Here is a 21,499-nt window from a genome sequence, read left to right on the forward strand (position 1 = left end):
AAAGATGTAACACCACCCTGATTGTTATGAACAAAACTCGTTAAAAAAGGATGCCAAGACAGAAGGTTAGCAGCTTGTCGAGGGCAGAAAAAACAAGGCTAAGGATATTAGCTAAAGGAGTTAAGGTCATAAGGGTGCCAGAGTTAGGCGCAGGGGTGACCATTGGAGGAGCTTCCCCTGGAGTTGTCTTACCAGTGAACAATGACGTGTCTAACAAGGTGTGTGGCATAGTGTCTGTTCCATGTAAGATTAATATAAACTCATGTAGAGTAGAAACTAAAATAAACACATTGAGTAACATAAAATAAACAGAATTAGCAATACTACGTACAATAGTGAGACAGTGAAAGCAGTTGGATGGTGACGATGCATCTTGTGATGCAGCCAATCGCGTTACTGACTGCTCTAAAAGCTAGCCTCAGAACCAACAGAACCAGTACAAAACTGATTTTAACCAGACACTGATTTCGATGGACTATCTCTATCTGACAAATTTTCGAGTCGAACCAAACTTAATCATAGAACAATAGCCCGTTTAGAATTTAGGTATAAAGCTAGGATTCCACGATCCAAACGAACCTAGCCAACGAAAAATGCTGCGCACCAAGTCAATGTTGACTAATAGATCAGCAGAGACAGAGCTAGAACCAAGGCTAGACCTAAATACTTGATACTAAAAACAATGTTGTGCAGACACACCAGCAAACCATATTTATTTGCGGGTCAGCTGACCCCTAGTACATCTGTTATACATACTACGAACTAATGGCAAAGCGAAAGCATGGCTAGTGCGACATGACCTTTTCTACTGATACCAATCACAGGGCACCAAAAAAAGAGACAACAGCGAGTTTAGGTGGCATTGCTTGGCAGGTGATAGACGACTTTACAAATACCGGCAGTCGCAGGAGTTGTCCACCAGTTTTTCTCTATAATGATGTCTTTCGACCAATCAGAATCCTCAAATTGAGCGTTGTTGACAGCATAGACGTGTGCAGAAGGTTTTATGATCTCAAATCTGGGGCGGTTCTCATCATTGTACATAGGAGGTTTATATACTTGAGCCTCAGGCCTACTATTTTGCACCATCCATCGCTCCTCGGGTGGAATAATACCCGCCCGCGCCAGACTGTCCCTCAGCGCTGATGAAATCAGACCATCTCCTTCATTAGGATCATGAGCTCTATTTCTCATATTTCGTACAATTTCTTTACCGCCGTTGTGTGACGGTTCGAGAGGGTCAATACTCGTACCAAACAATACAAGATTCCAGTCAAGCAATGTTGCTGGAGTCGCTGTAAACCAGGTTAAGAGATAGCCAGTGAATGGCCAATCGTGCACATAGGCTCAGCCTCGTCAGTCAACTAGTTACACCCAGCAGACAATCAATATCAGAACAAGAACAGTTCAGCATAATATTCACATCTTACCAAGTATATTCACATCTTACCAAGTATATTCACATATTACCAAGTATATTCACATATTACCAAGTATATTCACATATTACCTAGTATATTCACATCTTACCAAGTATATTCACATATTACCAAGTATATTCACATATTACCAAGTATATTCACATATTACCAAGTATATTCACATATTACCAAGTATATTCACATATTGCCAAGTATATTCACATATTGCCAAGTATATTCACATATTGCCAAGTATATTCACATATTGCCAAGTATATTCACATATTGCCAAGTATATTCATGTATTGCCAAGTATATTCACATATTGCCAAGTATATTCACATATTACCAAGTATATTCATGTATTGCCAAGTATATTCACATATTACCAAGTATATTCACATATTGCCAAGTATATTCACATATTGCCAAGTATATTCACATATTGCCAAGTATATTCACATATTGACAAGTATATTCATATCTTACCAAGTATCAACACCCGCTTAAAAATGCAGTTTGCACAAATTTCAGTAGATTTTATCAACAAATATCGGTACTTTTCTATCATTTGCGATTGGTTTTGATGTTTGGGGTGATCTAACTGCCAGGATATTTCAAGAATTAAAAATCGACAAAACTTGATCGCCGTTAAAATGCTCAAGAAAAACCCATACCAAAATGAGATCACCAGTTGATAGTTATAGTTGTAGTTATTCTGCGAGTCTCTTTACAACTATAGACATCATGATTGCACTTTCACTTGATGTAAACATTTTAACTGCGATCAAGTTTTGTAGATTTTTAATTCTTTAAACATCCTGGCAGCCAGATCACCTCAAACATCAAAAATAATCATAAATGATAGAAAAATATCAATACTTTCCGATAAAATCTAAAATCTAGAAAAATACCAATTTTTGCTGATAAAATCTACTACGACTTTGTGCAAGGTCATCTTTAAAGGCTAACTGACTGCACAAATTTTTATTGAATTGACAGCAGATTGTATTTACAGATTGGAGTTTCAATAATATTTTTGTGTAATTCCCACCAAATACAAGGTTTTATCAATGTTTTTAAGTCACAAAAATGCACAGAAAGAATAGCAATCTTAGCAAAATATCGACCAAAAACAGCAGCAATGCTATAAAATTATATTAATATCACTTGTTTTTTCAACTAGATTTTCTAAAAATTGTCCGTTCAAAATCCTTATTCATGAAAGCAGAGAATGCACAAATAGTTTTTAAACGGATGGCTTCCAAGAATAGCTAATTTTTATGGACAATTCTTTAAAGTTCCTGTTTGTGAGAATGAAAAATTTCTTGCTAGCACACTCCACAAGATGTACACACAAACCGATTACTGTAATTGTATAACCACCTCCCGAAAGTTAAGGAGTGATGTATAAATATGACAGAGACTGTTTTCAGTAATTGTGCAATCCGCTTCAACCTTGCGTTACAACTATCTGCTATGTTGGGCGACCATAACAATGTTTTGCGGTGACTAGATGGGAACAATGTTTAAGAATTGTGACCAACAGGAGAGCTTTTGCTTCGCGTTCACGTATTGGCTAATCGTCAGCGTTGACGTTATAATTCATGTCTGTTTTTGCTGAAGAAATGACCATCATATATTACAGCTTGGAGCTCACATTACGAGTGTTTTTCTCCTCAAGACTGGTTTTTCTTTTGCTAACATGAAAAAAAATGCTGACAAATGAAATATCATAATTATATCAGTATGCATATATGGAATTTTAAAATGCTGTCAGTTAGCCTGTTATTTATGCAATAAACACTGGCTAAGTCAAGTAAAGGAGCCAAGGCGGACGAACTAACTAATGTACTAGCTAATGTTTTGTAAAAAATAATTTATCTATGGAAGATGTCACTTACCCGCCCTCACTCCATTCTCGACTTCAAGGATCCACTCGCCGGTGGAATATTCCCCCCAGTTGTGAGTTGTCATGAATTCCCACTCATTAAAACCTTTGTTGTTATTGTCATTAGCCCTGCACCGATACACATAAGAACGCATATGAGAAGGCTTGATCTATACTGAAGACTGAGCACTCTAAGGCAGACATTTTGAATGAAGAAAAGTCAGTAATTACAACATACGCAATGGCAAGTCAGTCCTAAGTCATTCTGACCAAACTGATTAAACCACCTGACTGCAGGATAACTAGTTAATTCATATATTACTAACCAATGAAAGTGCAAAGATACCAAAAACCCTAAAATGCCTATATTCCTTTAAATTTTATATTCAAAATTGTGTAAAAGAGACACTTGTCTATAACAGAACAAGAAGTTAGACCAACCTGGGAGACAGCAATGTAGACTTGGTACCCATAGGTGATGTGAGATATATAGTGACGTCCCCTCTGTAAGAGCTAGTAAGGGAAAGCTTAGCCTGCACATGCTCTAGGTACATTACGTGATGGGATGTCCCTTCACAACCATTTGTCTTTACCTTGATGGACAATTTCCCTTCTGAGTGAATCAGTCTGTAAAAGAAGCATCAGTTAGAAGTTGTTTTCCCATGCACTACAAAAATGGATATTTTTTGATATTTTGCCAAGCATGCCTTTCTAGGGCGAGCAAAGGGAATATGCAACCCCTCTAGGTCACCTGCTTTTGGGTATCACTTCTGTTAACTCACCTAGTCCAGTCTGAGAGAGCCTTCAACCCACCTGCTTTCGGTCATCACTTTCTTTAACTCACCTAGTTCAGTTTGACACAACCTTCAACTCCCTTTCTTTATTCGCTACTCCTTTATCTCCACTAACTAAATACAATAACACCTATTTTCGCCTGACAAACTACCAGCATACCTATTTCTGTCTGGTGCCACAATCTCACATATCCTCTGAGCAGGAACCGCTGTCCAGTTCTTTGCCAACTCCACCATTTTGCCAGCATTCATTATACCGTATCCAAAGTGATGGCTGACACGTCTACCGACTCCGTTTACAACCCAATCATCAGCTTGTAGATTATTAGGGTTGGATGACAGAACCACTAGGTACTGCATATCTCTCCAAGTTAGAGCCGGGCTAAAAAGAACACAGACAGTCAGGTGAAGGCATAGATGAAATTGCTACCAGCCTACTAAAGCCTCAACATCACTGCTTTGCAGAAGTAACGAGATGTCATTTGTCTATAACCTTGAAGGTATCAACTCTAGTATAGTTTGTTTGACTTGTAAACCAATAGCAAGCTTTAAAAAAAAACCTACATCAAATTTTAGTAGATTTTTTCCAAAAGTAATGATATTTTTCTATCAGTTGCGGTTTTTTATGTTTGAGGTGATCACATTGCCAGGATTTTTCAAGATTAAAATCTTCAAAACTAGATTGCGGTTAAAAGGCTCAGATCAGGCAAAAGTGTGATTATGATGTCTGTAGTTACAAAGAGACTGACAGAATAGAGACACATAATACTGCCATTTAAATGCAATAGCTTATATAAACTATAGCAAGGAAAGCAACGAGTGAAGCCATTTCATACATTTTTTTCTGAAAGTTTCATTTCGACTACAACCAAATTTGTTGATTTTAGTCTTGAAACATCCTAACAGCCAGATCACCTCAAACGTTAAAAACAATCACAAATGATAGAAAAATACTGATACTTTCTGATAAAAGCTACTAAAATTTTGTCTTTAAAAAGTTTATCTTTAATGTGCTCTTTAGTACAGAAATGGAACCTTCTATTGATAAAAATCCTGTACACGAACAGATCTATTAATAGTGGAGTACCTTAAAAAACGTTCTTTCATAACTGTAATGACTAAATTGGACTTGTTTTTGAGAGCTATTGCACAGAACTATAAGGCTCTGTACAGAAGTTGAACGTTAACAAAGAGTAATATCATCCAAATCATGTTTCTGCTGTGAGCAAGACTTTTTTTCAAGGTAAAATATTGTTAACCAACCAGCTAATGAGGTATAATTACATTATCTAGACAATCAGATCATAATGGCATATATTAAACATTTAAACCAAGAGGAAGCAACTCACAAACAAAAACCTTTAAATAAAGGAGGTGAGGCTAATATATATATATATATATATATATATATATATATATAAGTAGCTAGACCCAATTCTATATTTATAACAGCTAATGCAAAGAATAAAAGATAAGAATAAAAAATAACCCGTTAGCGCTAACTAAAAACGATGGAATGTGAAAAACATGAAGTGCTACATTATCCAAACTGCACTGGTTATCAGGCAGCCCAGCAGGAATGCGAACACAGGAATCATCAGGCACACTGAGGCAAATCAATAGACAAAGCTAAAGGCAAGGCTCTATCAACAACATCGCCCAATCGCCATCGAAATAAATCAATGTGTGTGATGTCAAGGTTACATTGCGAAAAGCGAATGATTGTACCCCAAAGCAACCGGAAATTGAGAATCAATTTTTCAAATCGGAATTCAATTGAGGAAAGAGACGGCTAATCCAATCTATTTGCTAGAAACATGCACTAAAGCTGTTGATACCCAAGGAGCTTCAAAGGTAGATAAGGTGCATAACTATAGCAATTCCCCAGACTAGCGCAGAACCAGTTCCACTATTTAATGATTTCACTCACTTGGCTTGTAGCACTAATGCTACAATACCGGCAGCCAAAGGAGCGCTGGCGGATGTGCCTGTATGTTCCTTGGTACAGGTCTGTCGAAGGTCAGTGGTAACCACCTGCTGCTCATGCGGTCCACCAGAGCTGTAGGTAGAGGCGAGAGTGGATGAGCATGCCTCTGAATACCTGTATAAGGAAAAAATCTGACAGTTGCATTCACGAAATATTCGTAGGAATGATAGGAAGCTGAAAAGACTAGCGGATATGGTGTGAGAAACCTACGGATAACAACAGAACTCATCCTACTAAAACTAGTAGTGCTCTAGCAGCCCGCGTGTCATGAGAGATCGTCATGTGTACAACAGTATATGCGTAATTATTTCATGGAGCGGCGAGGTGATAAAGTGGTGCAGTGATAGTGCGCTTGCCTTTAAATCTGATGCTCCGGGTTAATTCCCGTGTGAAGCGATCTTTTTTCATAACGCTCTTAGCGTGGCTACATCCAGACAGACAAACACAGCCCTTATTATAGTAAAGATTATTATTACAATTTTATTGAGGCAAAACTTGAATATCTGTTGCTTAGGAACTATAAATGTCCAAGCGACATGAAAAAGCAGTCTCGATCAGCAATGGATGATTTTCAAACCCACGCCAACATAATATAACAAACAATTTTTTAAAGAATCATAGACATACTCCAAACAGCCTGTTATATAAATACATAAAAGCTGCGATAGAATTACCTATTATGAAGCATATATACAGGCTCATAGCATCATCGTGAATATATTTAATTGAAGTTGACAGACTTCACCTTGACCTTTAAAAAATCATTTTTTCAAAGTTAAGACCAACTTTGATGTCAATGAAATACATTAGCTCGAGCCAAATCATATGACTTAAATTAATGTAAGACAAGACTCTATCTGACACTGTCCAAATACTGCAAAATCTTGAATTTCACAGAAAACTGCTGAGAGTCTAAAGGTGAGCCCATTTGATATCAGGTGCCATCATCTTATAGCCTTAGTATAAACACTCGCATACCTATGACTAGCTTTCATAATATTCTCTATATCAACTTTCATAAATCAGATCACAAGAATGTAAAAGATTGCCATTCCTAATATCTTAGCTTTCGTGGCCAACAACAACAGCGTCAGCAGATGTCTGAGAAGTTCAAAGAAAACAAACATATACAAAAAGGTATCATACGAGATGCTAGCCGAGTCTGCCAGAATTATACATACATATATAACATAACATAAATGCCGACAAGAAAGCACCTGCCAATAATGGCAGGAGCTGCAGGTGGACTAACCAAGGCACGTGGCCATTCTCAGTGGCGCTAGATATTGAGAGGGTATAAATGCTGTTGGTATAACCATCACAATTACAGTTGTCCTTGTCTCGGCCTCCATTGCCAGACGCCCACACAAACAACGAGCCCTTGCCTTTCCGCCCCTGTCAAAAATAAAAAATTCAATATGCACATCATTGTTACATGGACCGATGAGCCATTAGAAACATTCCAAGAACAAGCGGGCAAACAAGTTGTGACCCAGTCAGTGTGAGAAAAAAAATGTGCCTGCGGCCACTCTTTAGTTTGTAAAACAGTTTTGTTGACGACTACATGCCGTGATTATAAAAAACCGGATTACCGATAGCCAAAGAAGCTAGTAAAAATATTGATGCTATATTCTGTCGTTAAGACACAAACTAAAGGCCAAACGTTTGACATTTACAATCAGAATCCCCCTGTGTTCTACACACAGCTGGCTGGAAATAAATTTTCCGCTTTCACCTTGTGAAAATAATCAAATTAGTGGTTCGAATAACTAGCTGCTAGTTAGCACAGCCTTGAGAAGGCCTCATAAAACCATACGAGAAAAATTTCATGGGCCCTCAAGACAACTATCTACGAAAAACTTGAAGATGGAATAATTACACACGGTTATCCAGGCCTGTCGTCTGTGAGCTGACACAAATTTGAACAATATTCTGGTTTTCAGAACATCACAGTCTCTGCACACACCTATACACGATATCTCAGACTATTCTAGAAAATATTCCCACCTGGCACATCAATCATTGGTCTTTTATGAGGTGGAAATGTAATTAACTGATTGTATCACAGATCACAATGGCTTTCTCTAGGAAATGTGCAATTATTATCACACTACTATGTAATAATAATTGCTGATTATACATTTTAAATGATGTTACATCGCTAGTAATATTAGAAATGCAAAAATTTAAAACAAAGAAAGAAATTCAAACTTCATAATAAATTGTATTGTAAATAAAAAATACTATCCCTTTCAGGCAAATGAAAACACATAGATGTAGAAGGCGCTTGCAATCCGAGACAAACTCAAAAAATTACAATGTTAATCGTCTTGTTAAAATATCTTGTAAGTAACTTTTGAACACCTTAAAGATGTGTCTATACAGTCCAATTTTCCCATATTCAACAAAGGAAACTGCCAATGTATCAGTGGGTATACAAGCTGATCATGCATGCCCATATTATTTATATAATACGTCCTCAAGATAACTAGTTGACAATGATCTGGTGATAGAATAGTCAAATGAAGTTGTATGTTGAAGTTGAGATTCAACGATCCCGTCCTCTTTTATGAATAAGAAAAACAATAGTCATGATAGTGGATATACTACCTTCAGTAACTTTTCAAAATAAGAAAAGTGTACTCACAGGAAAAAGAGCTAGCCAATGAAATGTGAGCGATGCAGAAATTTTAAAAATAAACGCAATGCTAGTTCTAGAACTAATGTAATTAGGCGGGCACATGATGCCAAACATAAATTTTTAGTGACACTTCGTCGAAAAGTGAGGAGGTAAAAAGCTCCTGAACAGGCATATTGACAGCTGGAAGGTTAATATATGACTAGAAGAAACCTGATCAACTCGATTACCAGTTTTACGAGATGGACTCTGCCACACCACTAGCTGGAAGGAAGAAACAGCTGAAGTTGATGGAGCGCAATCGATGCTTCCATGATACGTATGATACAGATTTGGAGCGCAATCAATGCTTCCACGATACGCATGATACAGATTTGGAGTTGTGCGCACGTTAAGTTACCATTCGATAAGTGTTTCAATGGACATTGTCATTATGCAGATTAACGTTCGACGATAAACGCTTTGTTAACAATGTAAGAAAGCGACAAGACTGCATCGCCAATTCAGAAATGCTAAAATAAAAAAAAATAGCTGAAAAAAAAATGTTTAAAATGGAACAACTTACACGGCATTTTTTGCTCATCATTCACAAGTGTCATTTCCATCATTCGCAAACGTGAAACATACGATAAAGATTTGCGGGCAACAAAACTCGCTTGACATCAGATTTTCGCCATTTTCCTGTTACGGATGACTCGCAGACACTTGCACAAACTTGTACATCATGCGTGTCATCAAAACATAGTGAATGAATCCCAACCGTCTTGCAAGGCTGACATCTTGTGATTCATATTACTGATGATCTGGTGACATCATAATTACAGCCTACATATTTTGTTACATAAAATGATCACGGTCTACCACATTGGTATGGGGGCACCCAGTGTACCTTGTACGAATAAAATTCTCTTTGTGTACATTGGCCCGGCATGCGCTGGAACAAGCGAATCAGAAGTGTATCAACCCATGTGTAAAAATTAAAACGCAATATGCCACTGTTCTCAATGTTATAAACGCAAGCTGATTTTTGAAGCCATATTTGTCATTTTTCTTCTAAATCAAAATCAAGTGTTTTGTTACTGGCTCTCCAGAAACAAAACACTTTTAAAAATTAATACCACATTATTACAATACAAAAAAGCGAAATCATGTGAAGCCGCAATGACAAACACTCAGGGTAAGAATGTTGCTCACTTTGACTGGCTTAAAATCTAATAGTGACCAAGAATTTAACAGCGAAAATATCTTTCTACTCAGTGGCACTACCAGAGATCTGTTAGCCGAGCACATGGTAATCGATTAAAAAAATAAAAACCAGCCTTTTCAGCAAAATTGTATAACTCCAGTATGACCAACCAAGCGGTTTGTACAAATATGCTGAGGATTGACTCAAAACAGGTTTCTAAATAAAAAACTATCTTTCTTCAACTCTACAGGAAAAGGTCTGCTGTGTAGTCTTTACCAAATCTATTAAGGTTCCAGTGTTGAGTTGCAAAAGTGTTTTCAAAATTTTTCTATAAACAATATTTGCCTAGTTGGTATATTGGACCAACAAAACTAGGTTCCCATAACCTAAAAATTCTTCGAAATTCTTTAAATTTGTAAAAAGATATCATGTGAGAGCCATCCCTTGATGATCGAGTACAATGACAACTTGGCTTGTTGCAAGCAAAGGCTGTCTGCGTGTTTTTAAGAGCATTGTTACACAAACAATGACTCTGTGATCTTGGCTGAACATGTCTGAATCCAGTGGCAAGCGAACCTCGATGACTGGAGACATGCCCAGTTGCAGAGAGCAATTTGTTGGTAGGTCAGGTGTTCTAGACCATTAGTCTGCAACTTTATTTTCCTTCTTCTGCAGCCATGTTTAAACAGCCGTGCGCAGGCGCTTTAGTTCTATTTCCTGTCTCGAGTTTAGCAATAGTTAGGTCGAGACGAGATTGATTCGGGATGAGACAGGTTGATACTCAAGATGTCTCGTGTCGTTCCACCTCTTGTCACTACAGTGGCCTGTTTGGAAGTTAAACTCCAACCTGTTGTTTATAGGTTGAGTGATCTAGATCCCTAGGCCTCTGGGCTATTGTACTGTATTTATGGCCTGAAGACCATGGCAAGCAATGGTCTGTTAAGATACAAGAATGTGAACCTAGCTTACCTGCAATTGGTGACATTGCTTTACTTACCAGAGTTATGCCGTCTCTAAAAGCCTTTCTAGCGAGGGATCCAGGGCCGTCAACAGTGGCTCCGTCATCATCGGGGCCCCAGGACGCGCTGTAAATGTCGATATGGTCTCTATTGAAACTGAGGGAAGTCGCCTCAACTGTATCTGTCACATCACCGTCTAGCATTCTGATACCTGTAACGAACGTGTCAGCATTTTCACTTATAGCTGCTATTTATCGAAATCAAGCGCTACTAAAAACTAAATGGTTCTACAGCCTGAAGAATGCTGTTGCCATAATTTCACAACAGCTTATTAAGAATGATGTATTTGGTAAGGAAACAGATTTAATCAGGGTTAATAATCTACCATTAACCACAAACTACATATAAAAGAGCGTTTTATAGGCCTGGCTAGTTCCCTTCACATTACACCATTTGCCAATTGAAGGAGGTGCCACGCACAACCTTGATATGTGAATACTCTTGCATCTTGTATTTGAACATTTGTTCAGAAGATGGAGCTATACCAAACATCAGAATAACTGCATTTTCATGCTTTGAATGGCTTTGGAGTTGCTTCCAACCCAAATTTTAAAAACTGTAAAATCGGAACAGAATCGACGCCTTTTCGCTTCGCTAAATTTGTATGAAGGCATTCGCTGTGAAAGTTCTTCGACATCATAGCAACGCTCACTGCTGATAGATACGAATCGATAACATTCGGCTAAGCTCTCCCAGTAAAAGGTAAAAAGAATTGACAGCACACAACCACGCGGGTGTCTGCTACGAAAACGGTTTACTGCTACTCACTACTGTTTCTGTTGGACTTTTTGCCTTTTATTAAAGGTTGACTTGCAACAAAATTCACATTACAGTTATTTGGTATCAAAAGATTCACCATGTTTTACTCTGTTGTGTTGTAGGTGCCAAAAATGTGGAAATGTGATTACAAGCTCTTTAACCCTTTGCGATCCAAAACCGACCTTTGTCGGTTTACGAGCAATGTCTCAGCGTACCAAAACCGAAAAAACCCGACATTTTTCCATTTTCGATAGACCTTTCTTAAAACGTTTTATTTATTTTAAAAATAGCGTTAAAATTTAAAATTAATATTTTGAGCAATTTCAGTAGGTTTTTTACTACTGTTTTGAGGCTATAAATAATCTCTTATGCGCATGTGCAAAAAGAACACGTTGTAAATATTTGATCTTTCTTTATGGAAAGCTGATCAACAAAGACAGACGCGAATATTTGAGCTCTGCTAAAAAAAATCGTTTAGAGGAAGACATCGACTGGTTTAAAAGTTGAGAAGAGGATTTCAGGTCAGAAAAATCTAGGGAAGACGATGCAAGTGAAAAAGAAGGTCAACAGAGTGAATTGGATTGCGAAAGTGGGATTGAAACGGCCGGCGTTGAAACAGGGAATAATGACGGATATCAAAGAGGAGCTGATTTAAAACCAAAATAATTACATTTTGATGACAGCTTGGCAGGAGATAAGTTTGAATTCTTAAACAGGTAAGTATTTTTTATTATTTGAAACTTTTTATAACATTGGTCATTATAAATGTAATATTTAACGAAACGAATAAATATGGCTTTCAAAAAAATTGCGATGCTTCGGAGCCTGTTGATGATAAATATGTATGGCGAGTTATTGGTTTAGTTTTACATATAGGTATTCTCAAAAAGCCTACTCTGTTGTCTTACTGGTCCACAATCCTTCATTATCTACGCTGATTTTTAATAAAATTGAAAGTAGAAAAAAATAGAAGCAAGTGTACCTTTTACTGACAATTTTGAAGACCCTGCTGGCAATAAATTGTTCAAGTTGGAAAATGTTTTTGCCATGATATGCGACCGGTTATATTCTGTTTTGCTGCCTGGTAAATTTATATCTATAGATGAAAGCTTGCTGGCATGGAAAGGACGGCTCAACTTCAGACAGTGTATTCCATCTAACAGATTTGGAATAAAGTTATTTGCTCTCCAATGCTGTCTCTGGCTGTGTGCACAAGTTGTCTGTATACATGGGTGATGAGCAAGAGCAAGCTGAAGGTACCGGCAGCAGATTCTCTTGTGGAATATCTCTATGCGAGTCATAATTTGATCCCTACCATGCAAAATAAATTTATTTACAAATTGTATTTTATTTAGTTTCTGCAAATGCTTCCTTGCTTTGTATAGCTAGCTTTTGTACATACGTTCGCTGAAATGTCATTATCTATTGTATTTGTTGTGTATTGATATGTTGTATTTGTTGCCCATTGCCCTTATCACCCACCTAATCAAAAGAGTTCAGTTCTCATATTGTTTTGCCATCTAGCAGAATTATTTCTCCATCATTTGCTGTATCTGCTCGTAATCAATGTTGCTTCCTGTCTTTTGCTGCTTCACAAGATGTGTGAATACAGGCTCACCACTCAATTCTTCTTGTGCACAACCAGTTAATCTTTGCTGCAGCACACATGGATCTTAGCTGCAGCACACCTGAATCCGTGCAATGAGTTTATATGCAAAATCGTTACTTAAAATTTCAAGAAATGCACATAAATCTGCCAGTAAAAATCATATCTGTGAATATATTGATCTCGAGTTGCAGTCTTGGCAAGCTGCTTGAAGGAAAATATCTCAGCTTTCAGATGCATATTCATTTGCAGTCTTATGCCAATTTGCACGAGAGTTATAGCAGAGTTTGAGAAGCCATGTCGGGTAACAGTTGCACCGCTTATCGCCATGGCATCATGAGCATTTTGAAGGTCTGCTCCCACAATGCACAGAAGCACCTAACTCAACTTTTGCTGCGCTTGGATAACCCAATTTTTTTGCAAACTCTTGTAAACATATGACACCGTGCAGATGCTTATCATAAACCAGTTTTGGCAGAGATATTGCTTTTAAAAATTTATTTGTAATCGATATTTCATGATGGAGAGGTGACAACTTTGTTAAATCAGAATTTTGACTAGTGTTCACAGTCGATTTGCAGGGAACAAATGGCTGTCCGTTGAGAAATTTCTAAGCTTTCAAATGCATATTCATTTATAGCTCCATGCCAATTTGCATGCGAGTTATAGCCAATTTTAGTCGGCCATGTCAAACCTCCATTTTCGCAGGTCGTTAGGGTCACGCGCTGAAAATTTTGAAAGGCGCTCCTGCATTGTAACGGAGCTCATAACTACACTTTCAATGCTTTTTGACGACCAGTTCTTTTTGCAAATTGTTGTGAAGATATGAATCTATGCAAGAATTATTTATACAACACTGTCAATTGCCTTTATAAATTAGAAAAATACAATTGAAAATGTCATACAAAAATAAAAAATTCATCGTTTCAACAAAATGAGACTTTTGTTGGTAAATATTTGAAAGCTATCTACATAGAAGAAGCACTAGCTTGTAGAGAAATTTCTCAGCTTTCCTATGCATGTCAATTTATGTAACTGCCACAATTGTGATGTAAGTTACTGCAGTTTCTATGCGGTCGTGTCGAAAGCTCAAATCGCGCAAGTTATTGCCTGGTACGCTAGTGGTTTTTCCATCGTAACCTCGCGGTCGCTAAAGGGTTAAAGCTCAAAAACGAAAAGCCGCCGTAGATTGGAATCAGTTTATTTCTCTGACGTAGCCATGAAATTTGGTTATTGTCTTGTCACGGATGTTCTCACGTGAATTGAAAGGCCAATAAAAAGCTCAATATAAAACTTATCGTAGCACTAGTATATGGCAAACACTTCGGGTTTTACCGAAGACCCATATCAAATATAGATGCTCGCTACTTTACAGTTTTGTTTTGGCCTGGTCTAATCGGCAAGTCGTAATCTGATCATGTGTCCCAATACTTCGCAAATAATTTTTGCAGCACTTTCGATTATCACAGGTGACCAACAAGCTCGTCATGATTATCAGACAATGATATGTACTCTTTCGAGGTAAGGTTAAAAAGTTTAACGAATTTTTACGGTAGGTTATAATATATCACTGCTAAAAGTGACAGCATTACAATGACGATAAAATAGACGCGTAAGAACAATAGACACGGTTTTATTGAATGCGTGAAGTATATTTGTGAAAATATTTCGACGAATGAGGTTGCATGAAAGTGTAAACAGAAACCATCCCCCACAACTGCATCATATTTGTGCCATTTTGGAAAAAGAATCCAAACTACGGCGGTTTCGTGTGGCTGCGATTAACTGTTCGTTTTTTAGCTTTTAAGAGCTTGTAATCACATTTCCACATATTTGGCACCGACACCACAACAGAGTAAGACATGGTGAATCTTTTGATACCAAATAACTGTAATGTGAATTTTGTTGCAAGTCAACCTTTAACATTTACATGCCAAGGATGGGCTGCTAATACGAAGATGACGAAATAATTACTTTTTAGTGCACCTAGTTGGCTATGCATGAATTGAAAAGTCACCATGACCTGAAAGCTAGTTTACTTTAACAAGTTTTTTAAGGATACATCGCAAATCTTGGAAACGATCTCTAGTGCTACTCCGAATCATTGAAAGGGTAGGGTGAATTCACCGGCAGCGGATAACTCCAAACTTATTCGAAGCATGGAAACACAATGAATGGTGCACATTAATTTTACTTTGTTTTAAAAACTCATTATTGCTACAATTCAATATTTTTAAACTTAAACCAGTTCAAATTTCGAGCTGTGACATGATTAACTTATAGCATACTCTGTAAAGCTGCAAGTAACGCGCACGCATCGATTTGAGTACAGCTGTAGCAGTCACATAATTTACAGCCAATGAGATCTCATAGACTCAGAACTTTTGAATGTGATTGGCTTAAAAAGTTAGTGGTTTATGACCTTCACAGCAGCGAACATGAATATTTTACTGCTTAACCCTCGTCATCAATGACATTTCCACAAGTACATTCTCTTTAAGCAGCTCATAGTCTCCAATAGCCCTCTTGTTTTCAGTAATTATAAATAAAAAAGAACTTCAACACAAGGAAGCATAGCTATGAACTCTCAATAAAAAATAAAGTCGGTAGTAGCTTCAAACTAATGCCATAACCTTTAGATCATACGAATAGAGATCTTGGAAGTTTAAATGAAAGAACTAGTAGATTAGTCCGACGTATGGGGTCAAATAGTTTTGCCACAAGAGCTCAGTCTAAGCAATCATACATTGTGTTTTCGCTGTTCGGTCGGACTATGCGGATATGGAGTTGTGTGCTCATTGATTATCGTGTGTCAATGGACATTTGAGTGTTGCAAATTAAGCCTGGTTTCCATATGACAGCGCAAGGCGCGCAACAAGGCGCACGACGTCGGGCGTAGGCCAGTTGTGAAATGGAAATGTCAACGCACGACGGTTGCGCGACGTGCGTACGCTGATCGCAAGTATCCAACAGAATGGATCCTTGCGATGGGTGCGTGCGATTATGTATCCCACAATACACCGCTAGACCTTTTCAACCTATCCCACAATTCCAGCGAAGGGCTTTGTTCCGAAGAAATCGGTCTCCCGTACGAACGAGTAAGCCTGATTTTTATATGACAGCGTAATTTCGCAACGGAGGTCTGTTTTTCCGAAGGATTATGTCTCTCCTACGAAAAAGTAAGGAAAATATCCACCCTGTCCAAAGCAAGCATAGAGCTTACGCGCGATATGGAAACACTGCCTCGCGGCCCAAGAAATGCATTGCGCACGATCACTGGGCCTCGCGCGATCATTGCGCTGTCATATGGAAACCAGGCTTAAACACAGACGTTTTGTTAAAAAATATAAGAAATTTTACACCACAGGTTACTCCTGTCTCGCTTAGCAGCCCGCTTTTAAAATAAGAATAAATGAAGTGTAAGAAATACTTAAAATGGAATAGCTTGTGTGGCATTTTCTTGCACATCATTCGCAAGTTCCATTTCCATCCTTCGCAAACATTAAACAATCGATAAAAATTTGTGAGTATCGAAGCTCATTAGACTCGCTCGTTTTTGTCGTTTCGATATTGCGGATGACTCAGACTTGCGGACTAACCGAGTCGTGGAAACATAACATCGAGTGCCGCGAGCAGCTATATACATAGTATATACTATATACATAGTATATACTGTGTAAGAGCGCTCTACAACTACTAATGGAGGTTGAACGAGCAGAGTAGGTACTTTGAATAATGAGCCCTCATTTTTCATATAATTACAGTTATATTCATGGGTTCTACAACAATTATGCATAATTATCACGACAACATAGCTGATAGGCTAATGGAGCAATCTGTATGATAATGATGATAAAATGGCTCTAAGGTACGATTAGTTGCCAACTCAAGGATATGTTTACTGTGTGTCAGTTCAAGGTTACACTTTGTAAGACAAGCAATAACAGTTGTATGGATGATTAAACAGTGTTGGCAAATATCACCTTTAGAGTTATCCTACTACAGAAAACTAAATGAACAGATCATGAACCATATCGCATCCTGCTCAAAACAGCTAAGATTTAATAAAATGCACACGAACGAAACAAATTGTGGAACAGGTTTGTATTGTAACAACGCATTTTACACGCAACTGTTGAAATTATGTTACCAATACAGAATTACTTTTGACTATTTTTAATGCGGGATTTAAAACACTATTTTCAGAAATCTGATTCTTTTTACAGTACTCTTTTTGACAGTATCCTAGCCTGCAAAATTTAGGCTAAGCCATAAAAAAGGGAAAAATGCTATTTCTTCATTAGGGTTTACAAAGGAACTATTGATGACATGCAAATTTTAGATCTTAAGAATCCGGCATCTAAGATCAATCAGCTGGTGAAAGCAACAAGGAAAAGTGAAATGTTGCCTAACCCTTTGATTGCCCCTCAAAACACTTTACAAAATCAAATGTCAAAGAAACCATATCATAAATATTAAGCCTAGCGGTGACTAAGCCAATGGTAGTCATCTAGAGGCCAGATAGGCTGACACAAAGACTTTCAGTTTGACATTCACGCAGAGGTGCTTTAAAATGGTAAGCCACACGCTGTTATTGACATTGGCAGGTGCTTGTAATGTGTCTTACGCTGACAAGTAATGCAAGGTGGCTTTAAGTGGCTGCTAATGAGCCCATTTTAGGCCTGCTTCTCGCTGGGATTTCATATAATAATGAGAGTGCAAGCATTCGTAACTTATGCATTATTATACCTCCTATGCTGGCCTGGTAAGCGATTCCAACACCGCAGATGGAATTGTTCGCTGCTGCGGCAACTTCTCCGGCACACCTTGTTCCGTGCCTGAAAGAAGTCAACTTTGGTTTAAATATAACAAATAGATGGCTTAAAGATTACGAGATGTAAGAGTGTAAACACCGCTCCTCTGACACTGTGTTTCTACTGTGTGGATTTGGAGTTGTGTGCTCGTTGGGTTGCAGTGTAGTAAGTGTTTCAACGGACATTCAGATGTTGCGGATTATCGCACGCACTTTGGTAAAAAAAGTAAGGAATTCTAAGCTAAAGGTCATAGCTAAAGGGCATAGGTCGTCACTTCTGTCTTGCTAAGCAGCATGGGCAGCTTATTCACACTGTCCACGCACTATGTTTTCATGACTCACATAATTCGCATGATTTGAATGAGTCGAATGATTCGCAAGTTGAACTGGCTCAAATTTGCGAATTATGCACATCATGGAAACCTAGTGATAAATAGTAATGATAGATGTACTAACACCTGAAGGCGTGTAGATCTTATGGGTATGTAAACTGCTGACTTACATGTACCTCAACACGATTGTACAGAATTAAGTACAGACTTGAATACAGACTTACATGTACCTCAACAAGATTGTACAGAATTAAGTACAGACTTGAATACAGACGTACATGTACCTCAACAAGATTGTACAGAATTAAGTACAGACTTGAATACAGACTTGCATGTACCTCAACAAAATTTAATAAACTTGACATCAAAAATTTCTTTAATGTCCTTCAACTCTTTTGTAGCCTGATGTGTTGATCAAAGATTTAAGAACTAGCTATGCTATCATCACTATTCATGGACAGAGTAAATAAGTAAATCGAATGAACTTTCTAACTTTTGAGTTTAGCCATAATGTATTGTGACAAATACTCATATAGATCTCAAAATTCCATTTTACAACAATTGCACTTTGTCAACATATCATTTACTCATTAGAATATGACTCTTTTTCATGAGAGTTTCGCTGCATGCGGTCTATGACAAGTATAGGATTGACTTTAATTTTGATACCAAACCAGAACCTTAGCAAATAAGTTTCATGAAGTTTGAGGCACGTTTTGTTTCAAATAGAAATTTGTTAAACAGAAATAGGAATGACTCAAGTGTGGAATAATGCTTAAAATGGAATAGCTTGCGCATTTTCTTTCTTTAATTCACAATTACCGATTTCCATCTTTTGCAAGCGTAAAAAATTCGATAAAAATTTGTGAACAACTAAACTCGCTTGACGTTGTTGGCGTTTTCAATTTGCAGATGACTCAAGGAGTGATTAACCGCGACATGGAAACACAGTATGAATAAAGCATCCCTCCTGTGAACAGCCAGCAGGAATATGGCAAAAGTACCCCAGACATTTATATGAATGCAATGAAAAATCCTGTACAGCAAATTTGACCAAAGCATTTTGTCACTGCTACAAAATGGTCCACATTAAATATCTAATTCAGCTTTCATCAAATACATAATTTGATGAAGTTGTGAGTCTAACAGCTCACAAAATTTCTGAATCGTGTATGAAAAATAAGCAAAGCCGTTGCTCGGTAACATTCCGCTAGGATAACTGATCTAATTTACATAAGCAATCCAATTGAAATTACGTAGTCCCGTGTATTCAATCCTGCTGGTTGTGTTTGCTTGAAAACCACTTGGCTGACTTTTGTCATCGTGGTTGAAATTTTTTGTTTGTAAATATTTACTTGCAATATCAAATCAGTTGCCGGAAAGTTAACAAAAATCAGCTACATTATGCGCTCGATTGAAACTGGCAAGTCCTTGACGAGCAGCTCATACAAACTCTATTTACTGATTAAACTGCACTAAGGTGAAGGGCATCTTGATTTGCAAATGCTATAAATACATTGTAATGAATGTAGCCGCAGGGGTATAATTTATAGCAAAAGGGCACCACCCCATATTAGCTTCATTAACACCAATAGAGCCCAAAGGTTGCGTCTGAAAGAGGCACTCATAACGGAGCTGTTTAGGCTGATTGTGTGAACCTTCAGACGAACAGAGATGAACACAAACCCAGTAGAAAGGAAGGTCTTACTGTTGATCACATGACAAAGCCGCACTCTGACATGAGACGAATCTGCGATCATGTGACAAAATTTCATGCTTTTCTTACGGCAAACAGGTTTTTTACTACAATGTTGGTCGGTTTATGATAATTTATGAGTTTGTAATGCATTTTGTCCTGTTCTCTCATACATAATATCATGTTTCAACTGTTATATATACACAACATATACATATACAATGTATGTATATCCATCTATAAATATATTTCTCAAAGTATGTTTGTATGTGGATTTGTACGCATTCTGGCTACAGATATAGCTATAGCACACGCTGATTATTTTACCGATGCAGCCACGCGCTATGATGCCCCTGTGAAGAAATATTTTTTGTAAGGTTCAATTACTATATCTGGGGCCAAGGCCAATCCTTCCACGCGGACAATTACATTGTCTCCGTGGAAAGAGTCTCAGTAGAGTAGGAGGGTCTCCGTATTCAAAGTTTTGACGGATAGCTTCTGGTGGCACAGTGACTTTTGTTATACACGCGCGCTTCTCTGCAAGAATTGTTATTAATTCTACATATTCAGGATTTTTATTTTGTTTTCTCAGTTCGTATTAATTGTATCATTACTGCAGCAAAACCAATTTAGTTTAGCTATTGATAATTATTTCACATTTACATCTTAACCTTTTTATAGTCGTTTTATTTTTTTAATTTATTTGACTTGCACGAAAAATGTTCCTCATGATATGAGGAAATGTGAGTTCATAAGTTGTTTGACGAAGTTTGAAAGCTTTTATAGTTGTTTTTATTTTCTATTAAATTACTTCAACTAATACTTTCTTCATATGTTGTTTGAAATTTAGAACGGCAAATGTTGGTACATGTTAAATACAAATCAATTTTCCGACCAGACTTTTTTATTACCCGGGCAACGCTGGGTAGCACAGCTAGTATATATATATATATATATATATATATATATATATATATATATATATGTGGAAGGCATCATTTAAACACCATTGCGTAAGAAACAGATTAGTAAAAGCAATTCAGAAATTAGGTTTTAAAATCAATTACAATATGAAAAAGAAAAGCTGTGTAAAGTTTCTGATTCTTACACTTGCTTCGAAATGTTTTTTTCGGGGTTAGCTATTTGTAGAAGCAGAACATAATAAAATATTAGGATATGACAAATAGTCATCTTGAAGCCAACAGCATCATATAACCTGCTCAGCATTGCCGAATTGGTGCATCAGGATCAGAATAAGATATTTGCAACATATTCAGCGCATTTCAGCATTCAAATGAACCTATAAAAATTTGGCTCGAAGATGATTTTTCAAGTCGTAACAACTCCTGACTTATTG

General features: G+C 37.4%; 2 protein-coding genes across 4 annotated transcripts in view; both read right to left on the reverse strand.

Annotated features, from left to right (window-relative positions):
• The window catches only part of LOC137387277 (probable phosphatase phospho2), a 393,003-nt gene that overhangs the window by 63,180 nt on the left and 308,324 nt on the right, over nucleotides 1–21,499 (reverse strand). The window lies entirely within an intron of this gene.
• The window catches only part of LOC137387779 (furin-like protease kpc-1), a 52,939-nt gene that overhangs the window by 6,050 nt on the left and 25,390 nt on the right, over nucleotides 1–21,499 (reverse strand). The window contains exons 7-14 of the mRNA XM_068074293.1: nucleotides 18,051–18,139; nucleotides 10,915–11,087; nucleotides 7,346–7,488; nucleotides 6,037–6,207; nucleotides 4,267–4,488; nucleotides 3,754–3,939; nucleotides 3,326–3,441; nucleotides 193–276 (exon numbers count right to left, since the gene is read on the reverse strand). Coding sequence (XP_067930394.1) covers nucleotides 193–276; nucleotides 3,326–3,441; nucleotides 3,754–3,939; nucleotides 4,267–4,488; nucleotides 6,037–6,207; nucleotides 7,346–7,488; nucleotides 10,915–11,087; nucleotides 18,051–18,139 — 1,184 coding nt within the window. The remainder of the gene's footprint in view (nucleotides 1–192; nucleotides 277–3,325; nucleotides 3,442–3,753; nucleotides 3,940–4,266; nucleotides 4,489–6,036; nucleotides 6,208–7,345; nucleotides 7,489–10,914; nucleotides 11,088–18,050; nucleotides 18,140–21,499) is intronic.

This window comes from Watersipora subatra, chromosome 2 (assembly GCF_963576615.1).
Source record: "Watersipora subatra chromosome 2, tzWatSuba1.1, whole genome shotgun sequence".
NCBI lineage: Eukaryota > Metazoa > Bryozoa > Gymnolaemata > Cheilostomatida > Watersiporidae > Watersipora > Watersipora subatra.